Consider the following 27727-nt stretch of genomic DNA (forward strand, 5'->3'; position numbering starts at 1 on the left):
TTTAATGAAAAAACTATAATAACCCTGGTGTGTGTGTGTATATGTATGTGTATATATATATATATATATATATATATATATATATATATATATATATATATATATTAGTTATAGTAATTTTATATTTAATTTATATGTTTTAGAATAATATGTATATTTAGAAGTATTCATATACAATATAAAGTGTAGACTTTGTATTGAACCATTTAGTTGATTACTGTGAGCAAATGTATGAGATTTGTAAGTTTTCTGTGTCATAATTTTCTGTGTTTTCTTTTCAGGTTGTGGTTGCTGAAGCAGTTGGAAGAGGAGCTCCAAGCCCTGCAGCACAGTCAGCTGTGGTTGGGAGAAAGAGGAGAACAACTGGCTCACAGAGACTCTGAGCTGGCAGGGGAAGCCCAGCGGGACGTAGCCTTGGTCCAGTCCACCTGGGAGAGGATTCGGGCAATTATTGTGGAGGAGTGAGTATTTCACTATCCAAGCCTTATACACCAAGTTCCCATTGAAACTTAGTATGTTTGGATAGATGAATGGTTTGTCAAATTGAACTTGATATGGATGACTTATGGGAGGGAGAGGCTGGACTGGGCCAGTGTATTGATGGATGGGTGTTTTGACAGGGTGCGACTGTTGCCATGTTTAAATGCGATTTAAATGTGGCTTATTGTGTGTGCGTTGTTTGATGGATATGTGGGTGAATCTCTAAATAGATTATCCTTTGGATTAAAGAAACTGAAGAAAGGGGAGAGTGTTTTGAGCTATTGCCAAGACTGCAGTGCGTGTTTGCAAAGCCCTATTGACGTTTCCCTCGCTTCGTGCCTAAAATCTGAGACTCGGCTGTTTGTGTTTGTGCCCGTACAGCCATGACCTTTGTGCAAACCTGCTGGAGCTCTGTAGGGAATATCAGACCCTGAGGACCAGGATCAGCTCGGTCGTAGAGAGAGCTCATGCCATCACAGTGGCCCACTCGGACCCACACAACCCAGAGGATATTCGCAGAGCTCTGTCACGGGTTAGTGCTTCAGTGTGTGCCACCTATTAAACAACAGATTTAGATTATGATAACAAGCACACAGGTAATAAGGTTATCTCTGTTTGCTCAGCTGGAAGCGGTGAGGCCAGAGTTGGCAGCCACTAAGGAGGACCTGAATAATCTCATTGGTTCAGGAAAACACCTGACCGGCGTATTGAAGAAGCTTCCAGAGGAAAGCGTTCAGAGTGAAAATGTCACCACGGAAATAGATGCCCTTGTTGATCAGTGGCTGAATGTGAGTGCATTACAGTAAATGCCTTTCATTAGACATCATTTGGCATGCTTGGTTTAGTCCCCATGACTTTATGAAATAACTTGAGGCAGGGATGTATCAAATCAGGGGAAGCGTTTCCTATCGTCAAACATGTTAAATATGCTCATTTGAAAACTTGAATTGGTCATTAGGAATGATTGCTCTTGCAAATGACTGTGTAACAATTTAATGAGAACATTGAGAATAGGCACTTCTTAATCACATTTCTTAATTTCGATATTGTAAAAAAAAAATAGATTTATGATATTGACCATTTATTGGTTGTCATACAGATATTGTCTTTTTGATACTGGCCAGAATTGCAGTATCAATGCATACTTTATTCTTTATATTTATCATTTATTTATCGTTTTTATGGTACAAAAAAAAAAAACAATTCTGATAAAATGAAAGTATTGATGAAAAGACAGAAAGAAAGGAAGAAAGAAAGAAAGAAATTTGAAGCACTGAAATGTACAAACGTAGTCATAAACATGATACAAAAAACAAATAAACAAAAAACAAATAACAGTTCAGATAAAAGGGTGGTATAGATGGAAAGAAAGAAATAAAGAGAGAGAAAGAAAGAAAGAAAGCTGAAGCACTGAAATGTACAAACGTAGTCATAAACATGATACAAAAAACAAATAACAGTTCAGATAAAAGGGTGGTATTGATTGGAAGAAAGAAATAAAGAAAAAGAAAGAAACGTAAAGCACTAAAATCTACAAGCATAGATAAAGTAGTAGGTATTCTAAGTACAAAGAAAATTCTAGACATATATTGCCTGGATGGTGATGTAGAAGTGAAATATATGCACCCCTTTTTCTGCTGGTGAAATGAGCGTCTTACTCATTCAACTGTGTTCTTTTTATTGTTTACACCATATTATGTACACGATGCACTTATGGTTCATTATTGTGCAGATCTCTGAGAAGATGGATGCAGACACCAGTCTTTACACTCGCTCTCTTGAGCTGTGGAATGACATTAATAAAATGGCCAATGACATCGAGTGTTGGAGTGCCATCTCTGTCAGTGAGCTCAGTGAGGGAGCTGCCAGTCTCCTCTCCACTCATGACATGGAAGAACACCTCTCTGAGTTCAAGGTGAGATCTATTTAGCCAATGCAAATTTAACTTTGTAAAAGAAACCATAACATGACAAAATACTAAAATATGTTAAAATAAGAACCAGGATTTCTGTGTTTGTACAGCTGGAGTTGGATAATAAGGAAGATGAACTGAAGACCTTGCAGGCAAAGATGACACAGCTGCAGGAACTGATGAAAACCCAGCACATACACACTGAACTGCAGGTAATCATCAGCAGTGGTTGTGACACGTGCCGTTTCATCATCTAGAATGTAAAGAGATTAAAAACACACTGCAATTCATGGCCACTGGTAAACTAGCACGTGTTCTTGCTCTTTTGAGGTGATGGCTGCAGATCTGAGGAAGCAGATTTCCCATGCTGCAGAGGTGTATGAACAGACCAAAGGCATGTATAAAGACTTCAACTCCCAGAGGCAGCAGCTTCAAGACCTAATTTCCCAGATTTCAGAGCAGCTGAAGACCTCAGAGGACTCGCTATCAGAGTTTTCATCATCCTCTGACCCAGAGAATTTTGTTAAGATCAAGGTTAGTGAATTGGCTGAATTTTATTTAAATACCAAGGCAGAATTCAGCTAAGTAGGCTAAGCTAAACTGGTATACACAATACAAGTCAAATATTATGATGAAATTCCCAATGATTTATCCAGCCCACCAGTTCATTTCAAGTGGGAGTCTTCAAGGGTCTTTATTAGCATGTAACATTCAATTAAAAATGATACACCCTGTTTTTTTCTCCGTTCTGTTAGGAGGTTGAGAGGTCACAGAAGCAGTTAGAAGTGAGTCTGGATGTAGCGAGTGAGTCTCTCAGAGCACTGTGTAGAACGTATCCAACTCAGCACCTGACCCTGTTGGGTGACGCTGTCTCCCACCTGGTCAAGAGGAATGAGGAAGTGACACAACGCCGCAGCCAGATCCTGGGGTCTCTTCAGGATGCTCTTCTGCAGTGCTTCAATGGTGAGTGCAACAGTAAATAATAAGAAATGAATGAATAGTAAAGTTAAACTAACAATTTATTATAGGGACCAATTCTCAGTTGCTTATTAGCATGCCTATTATTAACACATTGGCTGTTTATTAGTGCTTATAAAGCACATATTGTGCATGACCTTACTAGCTATTGATAAGCAGCAAATTAGGAGTTTATTGAGGCAATGATTTTTTTAATGGTGAGAATTGAACCTTAAAATAAAGTTTGACCAATAGTAATATATTTAATATTAATTAAATGATCAAATGCACACTATCAAGGTTTGAATTTTTTAAATGTTTTTGAAAGACGTCTCTCATACTCACCCAGGATGCATGTATTTGATTAAAATGCAATAAAACAGTATTGTATATTATAAACAGTAATATATGTGCAATGTTATGTAATATAATTGCAATTTAAAACAACTGTTTTGTATTTTAATGTATTTTAAAATGTAATTTACAGTATTTCTGAAATGCCAAAGCTATATTTTAATTACTCCAGTCTTTAGTGTAACATGATCCTTCAGAAATCATTCTAATATGCTAATGTGGTGCTCAACAAATAATTGTTTTATTATTAATGTTGAAAACATCAAGCAGCACACCTATTTTTGGGAACCGTTCTTCCTTAGTATTCTTTGATGAATTTAAATTCAAAAGAACAACATTTATAGTATTTACTGTCACTTCTGATCAATTTAGTGTGTCTTTGCTGAAAAAAAAGTTAATTAAATTAATTTATAAAAAAAATACCCCAAACTTTTGAACGAGTGTACTTGTCAGTTATAAGTAAACTAAGACTACAGATGGGATTTTTAAGCCACTTGCTATTAAAATGGCTCATGAATAGTTTATTATAGATATTTTATTTATTTATGTTTGATTGAAATGATACCGCACGGCTCTTCCTAAAAACATGACTGCCACACACCTGTGCCTCAGATGCTGCCTCTCCCACTGACATTATGACTGCTCCCGGTGGAATTGGTTGAGGCTGGTTACTAAGACAACAGAGAGCTGTTCCATCCATACACACCTACACAGTCCATCTGTCCGCATGCAGCAAGAGCTCACATATACGTCTTCTTATGAACTGTCATTCTCTTTCTGTCTCTCCTTCTGCTAGAGAAAGCACATGCTTTTCACTGTTGGCTGTCTGAGTTGAGGGATGGAATTGAGGACTGCTTTGAGCAAACAGGAGATGCTGTTGCTATTTCAGCCAAGCAACAAAAGCTTAAGGTAGCGTCATACAACAAATGACTCATGTAATAAAACATTGCACCAGAACATAGCAATAAGGCAACTACCAATCAGTAGTGAAACAATGATTTCAGACCTCCAACTAATAGGGGATTATTCCGGATTTGAAATTTGGGATTAGGAGCCATTTAACATTATTAATAACAATGGTTCATTCTGTCCCGCATGTAATAGGATTCATTTATCCCCTCATTTTTAGACAGCAGTAGAGGAAGTCATGGAGGGTGAGGAGCGTTTGGCTTGGGTTTGTGAGGATGGAGAGAGACTCCTCTTGCACCTCAGCAAATGTGGGACTGGAAGCATACAGGAGCAAATGGACTCTTGTCAGTATGCCTTGGATTCATTTGTTATGGAATGCCGACAGTGCATACGGGCCCTGGAGGAAAGTGCCAACCTATTGAATGGGTAAGTTGTGCTCTCTGAGTCTACGATCTAAGCACAGACATATTCATTATATCTTGATTATTTACTAAATTTATATTGCAATAGTGCAAAAAATCCAAAATCCTTGTTTTGTAGTTTTATGGTTTTTGTAGTGTAGTTTTGGGTTTGCCAGTTTTATATAACATAACCCTTCAATATAATAAAATTACCTGTTTGGAAGGCAGTTATTCAGGGATGTTTATATATATATATATATATATATATATATATATATATATATATATATGATTAATGATGACAAAATAAACATAAAAAAAAAAAAAATATATATATATATATATATATATATATATATATATTAGGGTGTCCCGAATAGTCGACGATTCGATGCTTTGATTCGAGGATCCTGATTCGACTCCCAATCTCTCAGTCGAATATTCGCGGGGTGTTATTATTATCATGCCATTTTGTCTATTATGATAATGCTGTAAATAAGAATCTTAAAAGAAAGAAGCTTTAAATAAATATTTTAAGGTGCGTTAAATCTTTAACTTCCCCTATAGATTTAAGTTTCGTTTTCTAATCCGTCACCGACAGAGGAGCATTCTTGGCGGCAGGGATTTAAATCTTCAACAAGACTCAAATTGACACAGGCAGAGTGAAAGACTGGATTTTTTTTCGATCAGGTGGGGTATAAGTGATTTCAAAACGTTTCAGTCGGTTTATTTGTATCGTGTATATCTCGTATAAGATGCATTTGGTTGAGTTACGCTGCAGTAAAGCGCTTCATTGTGGTACGGCGATTATCTCTTCAGAGCGCGGTGCGAGCAGGACAACAATGCAGAATATTAATAACTATGACTGGCACTGTCATATATTGTACATAGCATTATAATGAGAACATTATTATAATAAAACGCTGTGATTTTTTTTTAGTGTTTAGTTGTGTTTCTGCATGTTATTGCGTGAAGAACGCGTTCACAAAAGGAGTTCATTCAGAGCCGTTCATGTGCATTCCAGGCATTTTGTGCAGATAGCCTATAAGTGGTAATATTAACGTTATGCTATATAAATAACGAAGCGTATTCTATGTGAGATAAATGAGTTAAATCCCATTTATTAAAAACCTGCTGCTTCATGCTACTGGTCCTCTTCAGCATGTATTGTAAAAAAAAATGTTGTGAATTCTTAAGGGTTTCGCTGACGTTTAATGTTAACTATATTTTAATCAAAACATAAAACATAATTTACCCCGTTTGTATCTGCAAGGCGTCCGTTACACATTTTCCCTGTGTATTTATGACTGTGGAATGTCTGACTTGATTCTTGGTAATGTATTTTGCCCCGCCCCCAAATATATGATTTGACTATGAGTCGACTATCGGCATGATTCGAAAATTCCAATTCGACTATGAAAATCCTTAGTCGGGGACACCCTAATATATATATATATATATATATATATATATATATATATATATATATATATATATATATATATATATATATATATATATATATATATATATATATATATACATATATATATATATATATATATATATATATATATATATATATATATATACATATATATATAGATATATATATATATATATATATATATATATATATATATATATATATATATATATATATAGATATATAGATATATATATATATATAGATATATAGATTTTTTATTTTTATGTTTATTTTGTCATCATTAATCCTGTATTTCACACAGAAGCAGTAAATGTGACTGCATCTTGAGAGCTAAAGTTAGGAATTGCTTATCAAATTCATCATTTGAAGTGTTTTCAGTTTTCTGTAATTAAATCAATCAGGGTGGAATGTTTTCTGAGTGAGACAAACCACAGAATTCATCAAATTCTTTGCTATTCTTTGCTGTTTTTCCTACCTAAGTGATGTAACTTCCTGGAGGCTGATGTAATTTAGGACCTGGTTTTGTTATTTAAAATGTATTACAAAAGGAAACAGGATGTAAAGTGCGATTGAGGTGAACTTATATATATATATATGTGTGTATATATATATATATATATATATATATATATATATATATATATATATATTATAAAACAATATACCCAAGATAAAAATGTTCTGTTAAAATTTCAGTTAGCTTGAACAAATTGAGAAGAAGAAACACCTGCAGTATTTATTAATAAATAATCAGTTTTTGAAGTTGGGGTGTACAACACCTGTGCAAATGGCAAGAAATTGTAACATCTGCTCAAGTCAAAATAGTGAAATAATTTAAAATTCCCCCATGTTCACCTAATTATGATATTGTGACAAAGAATAATTATGATTTGCATCTTTTAAATATATTTTAGACCAGTGGTTCTTTTTAACTTCAAGGCCCCCACTTTGTCCGAGACAATAACGAAAGGCTCTCCTATCTAAACTTATATGTGCTGTACCTCTTGTACTTCTGTTGTGATAAAAATAAATAAACTCAAAATATGATGTCAGTTTAATTACATCTTTATTTTGTGTTTTTTTTTCCAGCATTAAATTAAAAAAAAAAAAAGATTGATGTGCTGCTTTTGTATACAGTCATAAAATATAATTTTTTTTAATGTAAAATTGCAAGCCATATTTTTGTACCACTCCTTATCCCCTGTATTTTTGGCCATTTTTACAACTTTAAGACTTATTAGGCCCCCCTTGTTGAGAACCACTATTTTAGACAATATGTTAAGACATATGATGGGGACTTGAAAATTTAATACATAGTAGGAATGATCCTGTTACATAACATCATGATATTTACAGTTTACAATTGCATTACCCCTTTCACAATATCATAGCCTATAATGTGGTACAATGTGACAATAACCTATTTAACCATCCATGTACTGTACTGTGAATGGAAATTAAATCAGTGTGTCAGATTTTATAGTATTTTAAGGTAAATAAAATTACTATAATAGTATTATTGTAGTAATACTATTATAGTGTTTATTGGTCTTATTAAGGTATTAATAGTATCATTGGTCTTATTAAGGTATGAAACTCGTGTGGTGGAACTGAGCGACTGGCTGCAACATCTGGAGGTGAGGCTAAAGACAGATGCTCCTCTGTGGGGTGAGAGTCAATCTGCAGCCCCCAACTGCTCAGAAGAGCTGAGAAGAGTGGAAGAAATCCACAGAGAGCTGCTGATGAGGAGGTACATATGGACAGTCTATGTGCATGTGTGTGAGGAGAATGTTCCAGATATAAGTGATTTATTCTTGTGTGCGTGTTTGTGTATCCATCACAAATAAATCTGAGCCACCTTTATCTTTTCTTTCACAGGGCTTCTCTTGAGCGTCTGTGTCAGTCCTCTATCACCATAACAGAGAGAGGATCTAGATCAGAGAATGGTGTGGCAGCAGAGTTGCTCTCAAACCACGAGGCTTTGCTGCAGGAGGCCAGGAGTCGACTCCGCAGCCTGCAGGAGTACCAGGCATTTGAAGAAGCACTAAAGGCGGTGGAAACCTGGCTGAAGGATGTTGAAAGGAAGTTAGAGAAACTGGAGAACACGGAGGGGAATAAAAAGGAGGTGGAAGAGAAACTTGAGCGAGCACAGGTAAATGCAGAAGAATTGTAGGAATCCGCACATTTTGTGATCTAAAACAGGGGTTTTTGAAGAAAAGACATCATTTTTGTATAAGGTCATAAAAATATAATTTGTATTTCAATATTATTATTTAATGTAAAATAAGCTGTATTTTTATATACCATCTTATGTATTTTTGGCCATTTTTGTCCTGTCATCCATGAAATATGGTTTACATGTAACACTCAACTGACATTTCCCCAATATTGTTTAAGGGGAAGCAATATTTTTAGAATGGCTGATCTGTACAGTCGCTGTGACTTTTGTTTGTTTCCTCTCATCCAGGATATCCTGCTTATGAAAGGAGAGGGCGAGGTAAAGCTCAACATGGCGGCCGGGAAGGCAGAGCTGGTCATCAAGAGCTGTGGAGAAGTGGAACGAGGAGTGATTTGCTCTAAGCTTCAGGAAGTTGAAGACGCATGGGCGGCACTGCTTTTGAGAGCTATGAGCTGCCACAGGTAACCTGTTGGTAACTTGTTAAATGACCATCATTGCAGAAGTTTAGGTCAATTGATAGTTGCATTTAAATGAAAATAATGGAAACATCAATAGGAATATAATTACCAGGGCCATTAAGGTATTTTTGGTCAAGAGTGATAAGAGTGGGAGCATAGTGGTCTGTTTTTAAATTAGTAAGTGTGCTTGACTGCAGGTGCCAGGCACCTGTGCTTTTATTCAATTAAACTCATCATCACTATGGTAACCAAGTTATTATCTGGCTCTATCATTTTCAATTTACACCAAGGGTCTAATGATGGAGCTGTTTTTTCTAATTATCTGCTAAATAATTCGGTCATGGTTTGATAATGGGGTTCATGCTGCAGAATTGTCAAAATGTCTATCTATCTATCTATCTATCTATCTATCTATCTATCTATCTATCTATCTATCTATCTATCTATCTATCTATCTATCTATCTATCTATCTGTCTATCTGTCTGTCTGTCTGTCTGTCTATCTATTGTTCTGTCATTCTATTTATCATTATATCTTGCTTAATATACTGAATAATATATACTGTAAAAATGGTAAGAATATAAAATATAAAAATATTTTTTTAAAGGTCATGTATCTTTCTTCCTCTTATCGCTCCTTTGTGTTTTAGTCGATTGGAATGGACCGTTAATCAGTGGGATTTGTTCGTGGAGTCTCGTGCACAGCTACAGAGATGGCTGGAGGGAGTAGGGCTGGAGGTTAAAGGTCCTCTTGAGCCCCAGCTTGGACTCAGGGAGAAACGAAAGCAGTTGGAGAGACTGCGCTTGCTGTCATCAGATGTGGAGGACCACCAGGGAGCTCTGTGCTATCTGGAGGAGAGTGCGGCTGAACTTTACAAACGCACCGGTGACCCCGTCTTTAAGGAGGAAGAAATGGTTCTCCTCAGGGCACAGTTTGAGGATGTCAAAGCTGCAGCTGAGGTGAAGTATTGTTTATGTCTAGTGGATAGTTGTAGTGTAATAGTTATCGAGAGTGTTTATATTAAAATTTAAATGAGTTAATTAATATTTTATGTTATTTAGGAGAGAGTCAGATTGTCAGAGGACGTTGTTCTTGAACATAAGAAGTACATGGAAACAATCAGGGAGCTCACTGATTGGCTAATGGTGGTAGGGGAGGAGCTTCAGCAATGCTCTGACCCATCCGGTGACTCGCCAACCTTAAGTCGGAAATTGACTGAAGTTCGGGTAAGATAATTAAATGAAAGAATATATTTAAAAATTAATTGGTCAGTTTTATCCTAAATCTTTTTACCTTTATCTTTAAAACTGAAAAATGTAGTATAGCATGTCATATCACTGAACATGTTATTTTGTGTCAGACTCTCATTTGCATTATGTTTAATGAAGTCCACATCTGTATAAAATAAGCATGCAATTTAAATACACTTCATTCCATTTTCATAATTCTGCAAAGCTTTTACACATTTATTAAACACTTCATTTTTTTGTGAACAAGCTTGTCTTCTCTCTGAGGGTTTTTCAACAACCTCTGTGGAAAATGATAGAACGAACCTGCAAATTGTTTTTTACTCATTTACAAACATCATCTTTCACTGTGAATGGTGTGAAATGAACAAATACATTCTTTGAAGCAGATCAGATGGTGTGAGACTGCACGTCAAATTATGTGAGACACTGATGATATGAATGCATAATTGCATTTCATCTGCACATATGATTATGTGAATGTGAGTGTGTATAAATAGATAGAGAGATATCAGTTTTTATTAACCCCATGAGAGAAATTGTACTGCAACAGCTGCCAGTCAACATACAACAGCTTTATACACATACACAATTTACAGTTTAAATGATCCAGTTTGCAGAAACTTTTATTTAAATGACCGTCAGATGAAGAGAAATGCAACAACAAAGAAGTGCTGCAATACCGAATTCCCCAAAATAGTGTAATTAGTGAAAAAAAAGTCGAATGTATGCACATGTATGTGAGTAGAGAAAAGAACTGTGTGCTTCATTCCAAGGTCAGAGTTTCTGTACTACATGCTCTCACAGGACTACAAATCAATGGATGCAGATGCTTAGATTTTACAGTTGTTATGGATCTGCAATATTTCTGTGCTGATTAGCTCATTATACTGTCTGCTTATCTCCATAACACTTTGTGTGCATGTTTGATGAGAAAGAAAATCTCCATAACACAGGGTGTGTGTTTGATGAGAAAGAAAATGAGAGAAAAGTACCAGAGGCACTGAGAGAGCAATAAGAGGCGTTAAGAAAGGGGGTGAAGGGGAAATTGGTGGGAAATTTCTATGCTGTTTGCACGTTTCTCCCTGGATAATCAATGCCAGTCAGGAAGAATGAGAGAGTGGTAGATGCGATAAAGGATAATAAGACTGCACAGCAGCACTTTAAATAAATTATATTCAAATAAGTGCTTCCATCTCTTTACCTTTAAAGCTGTGGTTTATTTTTTAAGGGATCATCACCTTAAAATGCCATCTGTTTATCACTGAACAATGAACATAAAGGTTTTTTAGAACAAGCTTAACTTTGTGTGGAAAGCTGTTATGCCTGAAATAAATTGGTTATATTTGCTTTTCAATTTTTTATGATCTATCATAATATTTTTGTATGGTTGATGACGAAAATAAATAAAAATGCATATGTGACCCTGGACCACAAAACCAGTCTTAAGTCATGCGGGTATACAAGTGCATCTCCAAAAATTTGAATATTGTGGAAAAAGTGATTTTTTTTATTGTAACTTATTTCAAAAAGTGAAACTTTCATATATTCTAGATTCATTACATGTAAAGTAAACATTTCAAAAGTTTTTTTGTTTTACTTTTGATGATGAGAGGTTACAGCTCATGTACAATACATTGTATGGGTCAAAATGATCAATTTTTCTTTCATGCCAAAAATCATTTGGATATTAAGTAAAGATCATGTTCCATGAAGATATTTTGTAAATTTACTACCGTAAATATATCAAAACGTAATTTTTGATAAGCTATATACATGGCTAAGAACTTCATTTGGACAACTTTAAATGCGATTTTCTCAATATTTAGATTTTTTTGCACCCTCAGATTCCAGATTTTCAAATAGTTGTATATCGGCCAAATATTGTCCGATCCTAACAAAATTTCAGATGATGTACTCAATTTTTTTTTTTAAATTGACCCTTTTTGTGGTCCAGGGTCACTTATATTTTGTTTTCCTATTGAACGTATAAATGATTATTTTACACTTTAATCTTCTTGATCTTTTGTTTAATTAATATTAATTAATATTACACTTTTATTCATTTTTGTTTTGTATTTTTAAAACTGCAACTTTCTGCACTGGTATTGTATTTAATTTTAATTTTGTTTATTTAACTAACATTTAATTTCATTTATTAATAGCTATATATATAATAAACATAATTTATTAAAAAATGTATTTTACATTGGATATTATCATTACTGAATGAATGAATGAATGAATGGATTTCCAATTGCTTAGACTAAGTAAACAAGTAGGCCTAGATGTTCATGTAGGAAAATTATGGTAATTAAGACGAATAAAAAAAATAGGGAGGTGGCAGACAGGAGAGTTTATCCTCTGAAGCGTGAGGAACAGATCCGATGTGAGAGTTTTTAGCACGCTTGAACAGTCAGTCAGTCTCAGAATCACGAGCGGCGGCAGCAGTACTTGGATAACGAGCAGCCACCGATGCCGCAGTTTCCGTAGCAACTTTACCCTCCCTCTCTCCATCTCCCTCCCTCCCTCCTCCAGGAGCTGCTGGAGCGCGGCGCGTACGAGGGGCGCGAGCGGCTGCGGCGCGTGCGGCTGAGCGCGGAGAGAGCCGGAAGGCACACGGCGGCGGCGGGCTGCGAGCTGATGGATGGAGAAGTGGCGGCGCTGGCGCGAGCGCTGCACCAGTGGGAGGGAGCTTCGCTACGAGCTCGCGACGCCCTCGAGACCGCCGTTGCCGCGGCGACAGGGGCCGAGCGGGAGCAGACACGGCTGACAGCGCAGTTGGAGGGAGAAATGGAGAAGCTGGAGGGCCAGCTGAAGGAGTGGAGCGAGGGACTGAGCAGCGCCGAGCGGAGGAATAGCGGAGCTGCGGCGGTGGAGGGATGGACGGTCGCCAAGGTAATTGAGAAAGATGAAGAGGGAAGGGGGAGTGTATAAGGTAAATGCTATTTAATTACAGTGTATATTATGTAAGCTCTCACACGTACTGTTTGGAAAGTCACACAGTTTGGTGAAGAATTTTATCATTTATTATCAATACACTCATTTACAAGGTTATAGCCAGAACATAATATTTATATAGTGCAGAGCATATCTTTTCTCCCTTTCCTCTCTTGTTTGTCTGCTTTCGTTATGTCTGGCTCTTTCTCATAAACTACAGTGAGTCCTAATATGTTTTCCTGCTGCTGAGGTTGTTTATACTTCCATCTGCTTCTTGCTGCTCAGATAATTAAAAAAATTTGCAGATTTTTCCTCCTCCTTTTCTTCCGTTTTTCCTCAAGTCCCTCAATGTTTCCTTCTTTTTTTTGTACTTTCTCTCATCCCGTGTTTCCGGTGTCCGGACTTGTTTGTGTTACACGCTCGTTTGCGCGGCTCAAGCTCCTCAACATCTGACAGCTGACTCCCACCGGGAGAGAGAAGAGGAGAGGAGGCGGGGAGGAAGGAGGGGAGAATGTGAAAGGGAGGGAGAGAGAAAGAGTGGGAACGCTAACGAGAGAACATGTCAAAGCCGAGGAAGAGTGAATGAGAGCCGCTGAAGAGTGTGAAAGAGAGGGAGAACTGCGGCGTGCGAAGTGGAAGACAGGGAGGAGTGAGAGAAGGAAGAGGAGGAGAGAGATTGAGGGAGGAAGTGTTCTATAGGGGGAAGTCAGGGAAGCATTTCCCTCTTGTTTTTAAAGAGAGGGTCAGGGGGAGGGTGGAAGCACAGAGAGAGAGGCACCACTTTGGTTCTGTATAATCTCAGGCATGTTCGGAGAAGTGGGAAGGCTTCCTGGACTCGTTGAAGAACAGAAATGCTTTTGTAAGAAGCCCTGTCTTGGAGTTGAATGGAGCTGTGTGTTAATGCTCAAATGTGTGTGTGTGTGTGTGTGTGTGTGTGTGTGTGCACAACTGTGCATGAAGAAGCTGATAAATGAGATTTTAGGTGTCTAGTGTGTCCGGTGCGTTGACACTCACCCCTGCTGTGTGTGTTTGTGTGTGTTTGTCAGGGTGTTCTGGAGGGGCTTCAGACAGCTGAAGTTATGGAGGAGAAGCTGAAGGCGCAGCTCAATGAGTTGTGTGGGTTTTCCAGCGATCTGGGTCCACAGTCGGACAGAGTCAGCGCTCTCATCAAGCTACACAACAGGTGAGTGTGCCGCTGACATGAACGCATATGCATGAGGTTAAAGGTTTTTGAAGTCAAATGGTCACCACCTGGTTTTGTTTAGCTGTCCATTCCTTGAAAGTTTGTTTGGCCTTTGTAGACAAGTAGAAGATGGATGTTTCATACAGAGCTTCCCATAAATATCTCCACTGCTTACAGCATGTGGTTGGTTTAATTGTTGTAAGGTTTATTGACCTAAAAGATTTTGGACATTGTAAAAACTGTATGCTGACATGCAGAGAACATATTAAAAATAAGAAGCAAATAATTTATAATAATGTAAAGCTAAAAAATTAATTCAAATTAAAAAATATAAAATGCTATTTATTTATTCTAGTATCTAATAAGTAATATTATTTTATATTTATTTAATTTAATAATTTATAAAAATAACAAAATAACAGGTTTTTAGCTTTGAAAATAAAAATATATTATATGTATTATAAAATTCTATAATAAATTATAAATTATGTATTATACATTTATACAGCAAGTAATGCATATAATAAATAAATAAAAATAAATAAATTGAGGCCTACATTTTGTGAAAATGTAAAAACATTTATTCAGCCGTTTTATTTACAGTGTTTATTGACCTTAAAGATTTTGTAAAAACAGTGTGTTTACCAGAAAAAACTCATTTAAAATAATAATATTAATAATAAAGCAAATATAATTTATAAAACTATAACATTGAAAATAAATGCAAGAATATTATTATAAATTAATAGAGAAATTAATTTTAAAAATGGTAAATTAATGCAAATATTGTTTTGTTTGTTTTGAAAATGTAAAAAACATTCTTTTAGTTTTTTCTATTGGTTTATTCATTCATTCATGAATAAATAAATATTTAATTGTTTGTTTTGTATATTAAATACACATGCTATATTTAATTAACGGAATGCATTTACACAGAAATTTAGTGCACTGAGGTGAATGAATGGTTGTGATATATTGCACCTCATAGCGCTGCATCTAAAGTGAACGTTTCAGCTGAGAGCACCTGTCATGACAGCAGGCTTTGCCTCGTTAGCATGCTTTTCAGGTATAGCAGCAAAAAACATGCTTATCTTCCCTCCACTGCCCACTTTAACCTCATCCGCATTCGTGTATGTGAGTGTGTATCTGTGTGCAGACATGCTAGTGTATGTTTTTGTGTGCAGGTTCTGCTGCGTTTTCACTTTCTGATACCCAAAATCTCCCTCTGAGAGAACCTGTCATTGAAACAGATGTCTGCTCACCTTGCGCTATCGGCCCCCCTACACTCACCCATTTTAACCTCCATCCCCCTTTTTCACCCTTTCCTTTTCTAATACCGCTCTGTGCATCTTCCTCCCTAGCCTAAGCTTACGAGCCTCCCGGGAATGTCAGAATAAGGAGAAGCTGCTGGAACAACGCTTCCGTTCTTCTCTGCATGACTTCCGGCAGTGGATGGTCAATGCCAACATCTCTACCGCCAAATGCTTTGACTCCCCTCATAGCATCCAGGATGCTTCCATCGCTCTCCAGCGGATCCAGGTGAGTGGAATGGTTGTGGACAGTACTCTGTCCAGGAGGCCTCATCCTAACTGGGCAAATTTCAAGATTCCTGGAACATAGCCATTGCCAGGCCACAGCAGGTTGTCTCTATTCCTGTCATGTAAAAGTAGCCAGAATTTGATAAAATGATAGCCCATTCTTATGTCCCATGGGCCAGTTTATGAGGCCACTATTCAGCCAAGGATGTGCCAGACTGGTCTATTTATGACTTCAATTAGCACGGCAGAAAACCCATGAGAGTGCAGGGAAAATGCACAGTAATGATGTATAGCTATGATGAAAGAGACATAGTTAGACCTGGACGGAAATCACCTGAGAGTTCTGCAGATTATCGAAAATATCTCAAATTTCATTTCTTAAATATTTTGGCTTTTTATTTCTATCTTCCCATAATAGTGTCATTGTCAGTGATTCTTAACTGTTCAGTTGTGACCCAAAAATGGGTCACTGGTCTGTCCGGATAAAATAATAATGGAAATAATAAAATGCAATTTACCATGTTAGCCTAAAAGGAAGTAAAAAACCTTTTGGTATCTTTTGTTGTGGACATCAAAATCTTCAGGGTCCATGTGCCTGATGGATTTTGTTTTGTTTTGTTAACCTTCTGTTCACGGTACATCAGAAATACTGTATCATGTAAATACGGAAAATTTTCTCTTTATATTTTTATGTTACAATTTGTTTTGTTTTATTATAATTTATTTCATTTTGTACTTCTTACAATTTATTTATTTAATATATTTATTTTGAGCAGTTACAGTTTGAACTGTAATTTGTTTTATTATTATATTTTATTTAAAAAAGATATTTTTGCAATGTAGTGACATTAATTTTTCAGCCTTAAAGGTGGGGTATGTCATTTTTAAAAAACGCTTTAGAAAACTGAGTCGGGGCCGAGTACCAAAACAAACTTGTAGCCAATCAGCAGTAAGGGGCGTGTCTACTCATGATGTGGAGGAGAGTGCTTTCAGTGCACAGGATGAGCTGAGCGGAGCGACAGAAAGATAGAAATGGCGGATAAAAAACAAAAGAGAAAAACGTCTGCGGAACGATAAGGCAAGAAGTAGGACCCTTGTAAATATCGGATCAGCTTTCCAGCGCTGGAGAGAACTCGGGGAGCGCAAGGCCTGCGATCGGATGCCGAGGTTGCTTTGTTTCTTCCCGATAGGTGAGTAACACTGTGTCTACACTGGATGCGCTGCGCCACCAACAGCTAAAGTCTGCCTAGACTGGACGCGATAAAGCGACCGTTGAAAATCATTTGAAATTTGTGTCAGCAGGTCATAAATAGAACTTGGCAGCAGTTTTCTGTCGGGGATTTGTCGCGCTGCGCAGCATTCAGTGTAAACAGCATCACTGATTATAATGACTTCAGTCGTATTTTGTCGCACCGCTCGCGTCCGGTGTAGACACGGTGTAACATTGGTTTTGCTTTGTTCCACAGAACTAATCGTTGCCTGGGTTACGTACATATGTGTGGGGCGGAGCTATCAAATTAGGGGCGAGACCCTTTTAGGGTAGGGCGTGTTTGTTTTGGTGATTTCAAATATCAACATTGGCTACCAGAAATCGCTTACCCCACCTTTAAAAAGAAAGGGTAATACATTTACTGTCTGTCTCTTTTGTTATGAACACAGAAGGCTTAACAGTCCAATCTGTGTTTTGCTACAAATTCCTCTGTCACAGCTAGCTAGTCACATTAGGCAGATACCAACATGAACAGGTTACATGACATGTCCTCACCACCAAGACTAAATACAAGTTCACTTGCAATGAGGGTAAACGTTATTTGTTTTGACCACAGTGTGTGGTTAGTGTGGAAAATATTTAGCTGCTGAGACCATGAAACCATTAAAATTCCATTTTTACGCTAATTTTGGCACTGTTTTGGGTCACCACTTGCCGTCCAATGAAAAATCTGGGTCCTGAAGCAAAACCAGATCAAGCTCTTTTTAGCATTTGTCTCCATACATAAATTCATTCCACAGAATACTGCAGATATTTTTCCCACAATCAGCAGAGAAAAAAAGCACAAATCAGCACAGATTCTGTGTGGGCCTAGATGTAGCATAGGTCATGTACAACAATAAAAAAAGGAGAGATATGAAGAAAGAAGTGGAACAGGGTTACTGAGAATGAAAGATGGAAACAACGCTTCTCATTTTTTATTTACCATCAAATACATTTCAAATGTGGAACAATGTTTCCGCATGGCTTACTGCCCTGAACCACCAACACAGCGGCAGACATGCTTTGGGTCATACATAATTGCATCTGTACCGTTTGAGTGGAGAAAGACGGAAAAAAGATGGGATGTGCACGCCTCACAGATGGTGGGAGATCCCTGCTGGGTGCCTGTCAATGTCTGGACGTGACTCATTGCACTTGCTGCCCTCTGCTCTGTGATAGTCTACTTGTGTCTGTGTGGCTGACGTCTTGCTCATTCTGCTCCACAGGAGTTCAAAAGTGACAAGGAGCAGGGCCAGACCAGACTGAACGCTGTCCTGACCTATGGAGAGCAGCTTAGTAGCGTGGTGCCTGCTGACAGAGTGGAGGCGATCAGGACCAAAGCAAATGCAGCCAAAGATGACTGGAAGAGCCTGATGGACAGCTTACAGAGAAGAGAGACGGCCTTACAGGTATAGCTGCATAGAGATGAGTACATACGTTTCTATGTATTTCGTGTATATATGTTTTTTTATTTTATTAGTAGAGTTAGCTGAGTAGAGTAGAGTGAATTTTTTAAAGACATCTCTGCATATTACTATTTTAATACCCTGCTCACTTTACATTTTTAATAAGTAAAAGTGTCTCTAAAATTATTTTATTTTATTTTATTTTATTTTATTTTATTTTATTTTATTTTATTTTATTTTATTTTATTTTATTTTATTTTATTTTATTTTATTTTATTTTATTTTATTTTATTTTATTTTATTTTATTTTATTTTATTTTATTTTTAACACTTTAGTATAGGGACCAGTTCTCACTATTAACTAGTTGTTTATTAGCATGCCTATTATTAACATATTGGCTGTTTATTAGTGCTTATAAAGCACATATTCTGCATGACCATATTCTACATTCTACAATCTCTAATCCTACCCGATACCTAAACTTAACAACTACCTTACTAACTATTAATAAGCAGAAAATTAGGAGTTTATTGAGGCAAAAGACGTAGTTAGTGGTTTGTTAATGGCAAGAATTGGACCGTTTTATTTTATTTTATTTATAAATTAAAAACCATATACAGCTTAAGGAACATGTGTAACATCTATGAATATGTACTTTTAGGTCTTGCAGTCTCAGATGCAGGACTTTGAGGCGAGTGTGGAACCCCTTCAAGACTGGCTGAACAGGACTGAGATCAGTGTGCAGGAGAGCAGCGCTCGCCTCCATGACCTGCCTGCCAAAAGACTAGAGCTCTCTAAACTTCAGGTAAACCTAGATAGTCTTATTGACTTATTTATACTTACTCATAAGAGCTGCCACAATGAAATCACTCACTACTATTAAGATTCCAGTCCTCACTGACTGTACCTTGAAAATCAGTGTAATTTAATTAGTTGACAGAAGAACATTTGATTTATGATCAATGGATTATGCATTAAACATTTGGAGACTATTAAAAATACATTTTTCTTCTTTTCATGTCTTTTGAACATAATCTAGCTTTTTAAACATGTAATTAAATGATCAGATGAAATCAGCTAACTGTGGCAGTGGATTTTGCAGTACTTAAGCTCAATTAAATGAGTTGAACAGAAGTAGGATCTGCTGGAGATAATGAAATAAACCATGTCTGTCACTGATGATTCCGCTGAGTCAAGCTTTTTGCCACAATTGAGGATTAAGCTGACATGCAATTAATTTCTCGCTCTCCAACTGCACTCAAAGAACAAAACCCCCAATGAACAATTTGACAATAATATGAATGTAGAATAGAGGTTGTAAAGATAAACATTTCTATTTTTGCCTTATCACAAGATCTTTCATCTCTATTTTTGTATTGCTTTGTCACCTGCTGGGCCCTTTTGTCTGCTCTGTTGGCAATTACATTTCCAACAGTGTATCTGTACAGTGTGTGGAGGTCCTCTGAGTGATTATCCATCCCCTCCCATCTTCCCCTTCCCCTGCTTTTACCCACTTTCCCTCTTAATCCCTTTATCCCCAGAGTGCACCCAACATGATAGACTCTATTATCATGAACTGTGTCTGCCTAACTGACAATTTCACAGTCTGCTCTTTTTCCATCTAGAGAAAAGAAGCAAGAAATTTCCTTGTGGTGGTCTTTTGTGCCCTGATGTATTAAGTGTGTTTAGTAAAACTTGTTTGTTGTTTGGAGAATGTGACTTGTCCATCTCAATCGATATGTTCAAAAGCTCATGTTGGCTTTTAGTGTGGTTTTTCATGGCATGAACATTCGTCTTTATTCTTCTGTGACCCCTGCTTGCCTCGTGACCCCTGCTTGCACACCCTCAGACGCTGCTGGAGGAGATGCGCTCCAGAGAGTCTGAACTGGCAGAGCTGAGAGGGCGAGCACATGGCCTCTGGGAGGGTCAGGGTGCTGGGAAGAGCTTTGTGCATCGGGTCTGCCAGCTAGCCGCATGCTACTTGGCCTTGAGCAACCTGATTAAGGTAACCTCCTTTACCTGTCTGTTTACCTTATCAGTCCTCTGTTTACTCTTTCATCGTTACCGCTGATAGTGATGGAAGATGAGCTCATTATTAATGGCCTGTTGAGATCTATTAGGAGAGTTACTATTTGCTTTACATTTTTCATTGTTTATTTAACTCTCGGTAACAGGTTTGTTTTAAGTCTTGGAGACTGTTCAGTTTCTATAGTCTTAAGGTTTTCTATATAAACTGCTAACTGATAGTGGTAAGATTCTATTGATATGCTTTGAATTTTGGAGAAAGTCGTTTGTTGCATTTGTGCATTTCTTTTCTCAGTAGTTCGGATCAATTAAATTTGTTTCTATTTTCTTGACTGATTGTCTACACTATCATTTAAAAGTTTGCAGTCAGTATGATTTTTTTTAAAAATGAATTAATATTTTTTTTTTTAGCAAGGAGGCATTAAATTGATCAATTAAATTGAAGTGATAGTAAAGTCATTAATGTTGCAAAAGAACTTCTCTTTTTAAATAAATGCTGTTCTTTTAAACTTTCAATTCATCACAGAATCCTGAAGGAAAATGTGTCATGGTTTCCACAAAAATATTAAGCAGCATATCTAAATTGTAAAATATATTAATATAGAAAACAGTCATTTCAAATTGTGATTTTCTTTTACTCTATTTTTGATCAAATTAATGCAGCATTTTCTTTGAAAGATTATCTTTTAAACATTAAAAAATCTGACCAACTCCAAACTTTTGAAAGTTTGTGTACTTTATAAAAAAGCTAATTCTATACTAATTTACTTAGGGATGCATTGATATTACATTTCAGACTAATGCCAATAATTCTTTCCATGTTATGGCCAAATAACCAATAAATGTTTTATATTAAAACTCTGTATTATTTTATTAATGTATATTAAAATAAAACACTAAAAACTACACTGCTGCAAGTGAATTTAGGCATTGCAACATGATAATGTACAGTATGAAAAATGTATATTTATTTTGACATTTGCTAAATAACATGTAATATTAACAAAACATAATAAATGTTATTAAAAAAAGTGAGCATTAGATCACTGCAAAAGGTAATCTAAGTGTAAAATTAGGAAATATGCACAATTAAATATCCAACTGTTAGATAACAATAAACTTAAAAATCTCTGATATGAGCTGATAACCGATATGGTATCATTAATGTGCATCCGTACAGACACCTGTGTAAGTAATAGATTTCATTTGTCCAGTCTTTTACTCTAGTCTTGACTTCTCTCACCCCCTTCTGCAGGAGAAAGTGTCAAGGGTAGAACGAGTTGTGGGGGAGCATCAGCTTTTTTCACAGGGCCTTCAGGAACTTCAGAACTGGGTTTCAGAGTCCCAACGGGTCCTCAAGACCTGCAGATGCCCCACATCTGACAAGAGTGTGCTTATCACCAGAATGGGCCAGCTTGAGGTACATCCTCATTTATTATACACATTTTACTGTTGCTAAATCTTAAGGACAACCTTCAAGGGATTTGGCTTTCGTGAATTAGTTTGTAAGTTTTATTTGTACATGTTGAGTGTATAATAGGATTTCTGATTGATTACAGACTTTACTGGCCGCTTGTCAGGGGAGAGAAATCCAACTGAAGATGCTCATCACCAGAGGGGAGTCTGTCCAGAGGAACACCTCGGCTGAGGGTGTACCAGTGGTTCGCAAGCAGATCCAGGACCTCAAAGACTCCTGGGAATCACTCTTGTCAACATCCATACAGTGCAAAAGGTCAGAAAAGTCTCTGTCTATCACTCTGTGTTTATTTATCTCTTCTTCAGTGCTTTTGTCTGAGCATTTCCTCAGATACGTGTTCATCAGGTGTCTATGTGGAAGCCGTAGATGTCTCGTTTATGTGTCGCATTTACAGCCAGCTGGAAGGTGCGTTGTCACACTGGACCAGTTACCAGGAAGATGTCAGTCAGTTTGAGTGCTGGATGGAGCGAGTAGAAGAGAGCCTCGGAAACTCCGACAAACACTACGCAGAAATGAGGGACAAGACAGCCAATCTAGGCCGTGCCAAAGTAATTAATACTTTTCATATGCATACTTGCACAAGCATATATAATATGATTATAATATTATTATTTTATACTGGATTTGTTATTTAGGTTACAGTTGTATATTCTTACAGTTCTGAGATTGAAATTGAAATCTCAAAGTATTAATTACTTTAATTGCTATGTTCTGTACAGCTCCTCTATGAGGAAGTGCTTAGCCACTCTAGCCCTTTAGAGACCATTGCAACCAAGGGTTCCAACATGACTGAACATACAGCCACCCAACAGGAGATCCAGAAACTCAGTGAGAGATATACAGCCATTAAAGACAAAGCCAAGGTAAGCCAAGGATGTCAAACTAGGCAGCAGACCAGTGCTTACATTTTTTTTGAGTGGTCAAGAAGAATTATTCAGCACAAACTAAAATGATGAAACCAACCAGTGGTTATGGAGTGCAACAGTGGAGTCCTGCTGACAGGGAAATTGATTTTTAACAATAACATAAATATTTCAACTAGTGCTGGGCGGTATGACCAAAAATGTATATCACGGTATTTTTCAAAATTATACCGGTTTCACGGTATATGACGGTATTTATTTTTTTCATGCATGATCGGGTGTTAACCACATTTTCTACTGATTGAGAGAGGAAAAACTGCAGTAGATTGACTTAGAATGCCCTATTTTACTGTCATGATGAGCGAATATTGTAGAAAAATTCCACACTAAATAGTGACTAAACACGACCCATTAATACATGTTAACCAGGAGTCATTCTCATTTATAATCGCGACATCGTCTGATAAAATCAACATGCATCTAACGTTATACTAAAGAGCGGCTATATGCGGTGGTTTTGGCTATATTACTTTTTTGTCTCATGCAGCGCACTGCCTGCGTCTGAGTAAACTAAAAAAAAAAGTGCATAATATTAACAGACGAACTATGCTCATATTTATAATTCCAAACAGTCGCGGTACGGCCAAATGAATGCGGTGCTTCTCTGCCGCTCGCTGCACAGAACAGACGCAGAGAGACGCGACGCTGCGCCGGGAGTCAGATCTCGCGCTCGCGGGGCAGCACTGGCGACATCTTCCAACTGAACCATAGCTAAGATTTATCCAAAACATTCGCTAGGTTTGTCAGTTTGTATATTCTATGGAATAAAAGCCGCTAAAAGGGTCTGAAAGTTGCTAAATATAGTGCTAAAATCACGCTCGTGTGTGTGAGTCGCGGGAGCTGGTGGCGGCGCGCGGTGGATATTGTGGATGAGTCCTTCTGTGTCATCACGTTCTACTAGTTTACAGCTTCAGAACTTTCACGCTTAGTAACACATACAGCTGTGTTCTTGCCACAATGCAATAGTGAAAAGAGACCCCTCTCAAACAGTGTGTCGCGTTCCGAACGTTATTTAAATAACACCGGTATTGCGGTATTTTAAAAATTCATATCATAAGAAAAATAAACACCGGTATTCGGTATGAACCGGTATACCGCCCAGCACTAATTTCAACACAGACCTACAATGAGCAATGTTTTTGTAGAAGCCATAAATCAGGATGATTTACAATAAAAAAAAATGTAATAACCAAATTTCCAGTGAAGAGCTACACCAAATATAACCCTGAAAAGATCATTCAGCAATCAGAGAAGTTTCTGTTACCATGGAAAATGAATTTGCGGCCAAAGAGCTAAGCAGTGACCTTCCAGGATTGCACATGAACTATATATATATATGGATCTAGTTGATGTGGTTTGTGGCTCAAAACTCTTTATTGAAGTTTTTTATCTCTATGGAGAAAAAGAATGGGAGAAATACTTCTAAAACCAAACAGCTAAAAAAGTGTTAGGCTCTGTTTTTACTCTGTTTCCACTTATTGTGGAATAAATTTGAAATAATATTCTCTGCTGGTGTTTCAGGCTGCTGTCAGTAAGGCAGAAGAATTGGTTCTGCTCCATCAAGAGTACCAGCGTGGGCTGCACATGTTTGAAGACTGGCTGGAGCAGGAGCAGAACAGTTTGGCCCTCCTCTCACCCCTGGATGAAGATGTAAATGCTCTGGAGAACACGTTAAAAGAACTGCAGGTTAATATAACACGATTTTTTTACGGCTTTAATATTATAGGAAAGAAATATTCTGCACTACCTAATCTTTACTTTTTGCTCTTTCTGTCTAATAACATCTCCAGATGCTCCAGTCACATTGCCCTAAGGGACATAACTTGCTCAGCTCAGTTCTTGCCAGTCGAGAGAGAGTCATTCCATGGGGTGCCCCTCAAATTGAGGATCGGGCTCTGGAAACAGCACAGACGGAATGGCAGGGGTACCAAGACCGGCTCGGTGAGACCAAAGTCCAGGTGGAGCAGGCCCTCGCAAGGGTTCAGCAACTTGAAGGTTTATTCCAAAGCTTAGACCAGTGGCTGGTTGACATAGAGCTCAAAGTTAAGGTGAGAAGCCACCGTCGCTCTGATGTCACTGCAAAGGAGGCCCAGCTTCAACACCTTAAGGTATGATGCATTATACTTCTGCCTGATGGTTTCAGATTTATAGTACTCTGGTTTCATGTAAATATGTTGACCTTTTTCCATCATTCCCTTACTTCAGAGGTGGCAGATTGAGGCTGCTCAACGTCAGGCCGAGGTGGAAGGCCTTAGTACTCTTGCACAGCAAGTCGTCGAGGATGCTCATGTCAGTGGTCGGATCAGTACCAGGGTTACCCAGCTCACTGCCCGCTACCATGCCTTGCTTCTACAGATACAGGCAAGTCAGCCTTGTGCATTTGCAATGTTTATGTACTTGATTATTTCAGGAAAGTATGCAGCATCATTCAGTATGCTGCCCATGTCTTTTTACTAATTTTTCACAAATAATGTGCATAAAATAAATATTTTCTAAATGTAATCATTTTCCATCACTTTTTTTTATCAGTTGGTGTTTGAATTGTCCTGTTAATTATAGAGACACATGACATTCATATTCATATTGCAGGTTCTTGGATTGTTTATTGTTTTTTTTAATTCTGCTCTTGCAGTGTGAAAAATACAACAGACGCTGTGGTTTTACAATCTGGGCACCTTATTTTGCATGGGTTGAACAATATCCCACTAATTATTCCTCTGGTTTACGCTGAGGATCTCTCAATTTTCTCCCCAAATCCTCGCTCAATCTCTTTCCCAGTGTTATTGTTAACTACAACTGATACTGTTGATTTTTTTTTTATTGAAATGAAGCTGAAATAAAAAATTAAATAAAATAAAACTTAAAAAATGTAAATGAATATTAGAAATGTTGTCTTGGCAACTAACTGATATAATTACTAAAACTGATATAAAATAAATGAAATGTACAGGAATAAAAACCAAGCCGATAAAAATACAATCTAATAATAAAAATACATATAACAAAATGACAAGAACTTAAAATTAAGTATTAAAATTGGCTAAATAATGAAACATTTTCAGTTTAATTTAAATTTCTACTTGAAATTTCTACTGTTTCTACAATGACGTTTCTTTTAATAGAACCTGGTGTCATTGACTCACCTCTCACTTTGCTGCCAAAGCACACTGATGAGTCTAATTTCTCAGCCATCTAAAGATTGGAAGTTGTCCAACCTGGTAAACCAGCTCCTGTGACCCTCTGTGATGACAAAAAAAAAAAAAAACCTACACACTAGAAAAATCAATGTCTCGCCCACATTGAGACCTTAGCTTGTAATTAAACAATATAGGATTCAATCTTGCCCATCAATCTGTGCTGCTGCTTTTGTCGTAGCAGCAGAATTGTTTTTAACACTTGCTGTAACACCTCTCCTTCCTGCCCACTTCTCTCTAACATGCACACACACCCTGGCTGCGACACTGAATAGCGCGTGTAATTATTCTGTGAGAAACAACAGGCCGCCACATGCACTGCAGTCAAGAGCTATTACGTCTCTGCAGATAGGTGTGCACGCAGCACAGCGCAAAAGCGTTAATTGGTGCCACGTGCATGAGGGATCTGCATGTCAAGTGAAGAATGCGGCAAAATAGCTTAGCCTCAAGCCCCCAGCGGTGAATGCTAGCGAGTGTGCGGCATTGGATCAATCAAAACACTTCATGCTGATGAGACAGAATTGCGAGCGTTCTTGACAATGAGCCTTTTGATTTATACTTCCGTCATTCAGGATACACTCAAACAGCTCCAGGAAGAGATGCAGAACATCACAGAGGCTCAAAATGCTCTCAAGACCTTCTCTGATTGGTTGAGCACTGCGAGGAAGAATTTCAAAATCGTTACCGAAAGGACAGAGGCTCTCGATCGCATTACAATGGAAAAGAAGATGAAGAGGCTAGAGGTATGGCCTAGTGAAAACACAAATGTTACTGTACATAGCATGTCCATGTAAATTTTACATACAAAAGGGACTCAAACCCACAGGGGAGAAAAAAATTATATATATTTTATATATATACGTATGTGTGTGTGTGTGTGTGTGTGTGTATATATATATATATATATATATATATATATTAGTGCTGTCAAACGATTAATCATGATTAATCGCATCCAAAATAAAAGTTTTTGTTTACGTAATGTATGTCTACTGTGTATATTTATTATGTATATGTAAATACACACACATGCATGTGTATATTTCATAAAAATATGTTATGATTATATATTAAATATATTTATTTATAATATAAATTATATGAATATAAATATAGACATGTAAATACATGTAAATATTTTCAAAATATATGCTGTATGTGTGTGTATTTATATATACATAATAAATATACACAGAACACACAGATATATTATGCAAGCAAAAACTTTTATTTTGGATGCGGTTAATCGTGATTAATCGTTTGACAGCACTAATATATATCATATCACTCATATATATATATATATATATATGAAATCATGAAAATAATTAAGATTAAAAGAACAAAACATTTTAATAGACGCTTCTACAGGGTTTTATTTTTTCCTTTTAAGAGTTGAAGGATCAGATGAACAGATGAAACTGTCACCCCTTTTTATCC

General features: G+C 37.0%; 1 protein-coding gene across 3 annotated transcripts in view; it reads left to right on the plus strand.

Moving 5' to 3' along the window:
- The window catches only part of syne1a (spectrin repeat containing, nuclear envelope 1a), a 147269-nt gene that overhangs the window by 54846 nt on the left and 64696 nt on the right, over nucleotides 1-27727 (plus strand). For all 3 annotated transcript variants that reach the window (XM_058755665.1, XM_058755666.1, XM_058755667.1), the window contains 28 exons: nucleotides 282-461; nucleotides 862-1012; nucleotides 1104-1268; nucleotides 2213-2395; nucleotides 2503-2604; nucleotides 2723-2926; nucleotides 3148-3355; nucleotides 4500-4612; nucleotides 4833-5038; nucleotides 8052-8213; nucleotides 8342-8615; nucleotides 8931-9103; nucleotides 9751-10060; nucleotides 10163-10327; nucleotides 12887-13246; nucleotides 14335-14471; nucleotides 15833-16010; nucleotides 18488-18670; nucleotides 19330-19473; nucleotides 20518-20673; nucleotides 21949-22113; nucleotides 22253-22425; nucleotides 22565-22718; nucleotides 22890-23033; nucleotides 24615-24779; nucleotides 24884-25201; nucleotides 25299-25454; nucleotides 26860-27030. In XM_058755665.1, the coding sequence (XP_058611648.1) occupies nucleotides 282-461; nucleotides 862-1012; nucleotides 1104-1268; nucleotides 2213-2395; nucleotides 2503-2604; nucleotides 2723-2926; nucleotides 3148-3355; nucleotides 4500-4612; nucleotides 4833-5038; nucleotides 8052-8213; nucleotides 8342-8615; nucleotides 8931-9103; nucleotides 9751-10060; nucleotides 10163-10327; nucleotides 12887-13246; nucleotides 14335-14471; nucleotides 15833-16010; nucleotides 18488-18670; nucleotides 19330-19473; nucleotides 20518-20673; nucleotides 21949-22113; nucleotides 22253-22425; nucleotides 22565-22718; nucleotides 22890-23033; nucleotides 24615-24779; nucleotides 24884-25201; nucleotides 25299-25454; nucleotides 26860-27030 (5200 nt within the window). The remainder of the gene's footprint in view (nucleotides 1-281; nucleotides 462-861; nucleotides 1013-1103; nucleotides 1269-2212; nucleotides 2396-2502; nucleotides 2605-2722; nucleotides 2927-3147; nucleotides 3356-4499; nucleotides 4613-4832; nucleotides 5039-8051; nucleotides 8214-8341; nucleotides 8616-8930; nucleotides 9104-9750; nucleotides 10061-10162; nucleotides 10328-12886; nucleotides 13247-14334; nucleotides 14472-15832; nucleotides 16011-18487; nucleotides 18671-19329; nucleotides 19474-20517; nucleotides 20674-21948; nucleotides 22114-22252; nucleotides 22426-22564; nucleotides 22719-22889; nucleotides 23034-24614; nucleotides 24780-24883; nucleotides 25202-25298; nucleotides 25455-26859; nucleotides 27031-27727) is intronic.

The sequence above is a fragment of the Onychostoma macrolepis genome, chromosome 20 (genome assembly GCF_012432095.1).
Source record: "Onychostoma macrolepis isolate SWU-2019 chromosome 20, ASM1243209v1, whole genome shotgun sequence".
Lineage (NCBI taxonomy): Eukaryota > Metazoa > Chordata > Actinopteri > Cypriniformes > Cyprinidae > Onychostoma > Onychostoma macrolepis.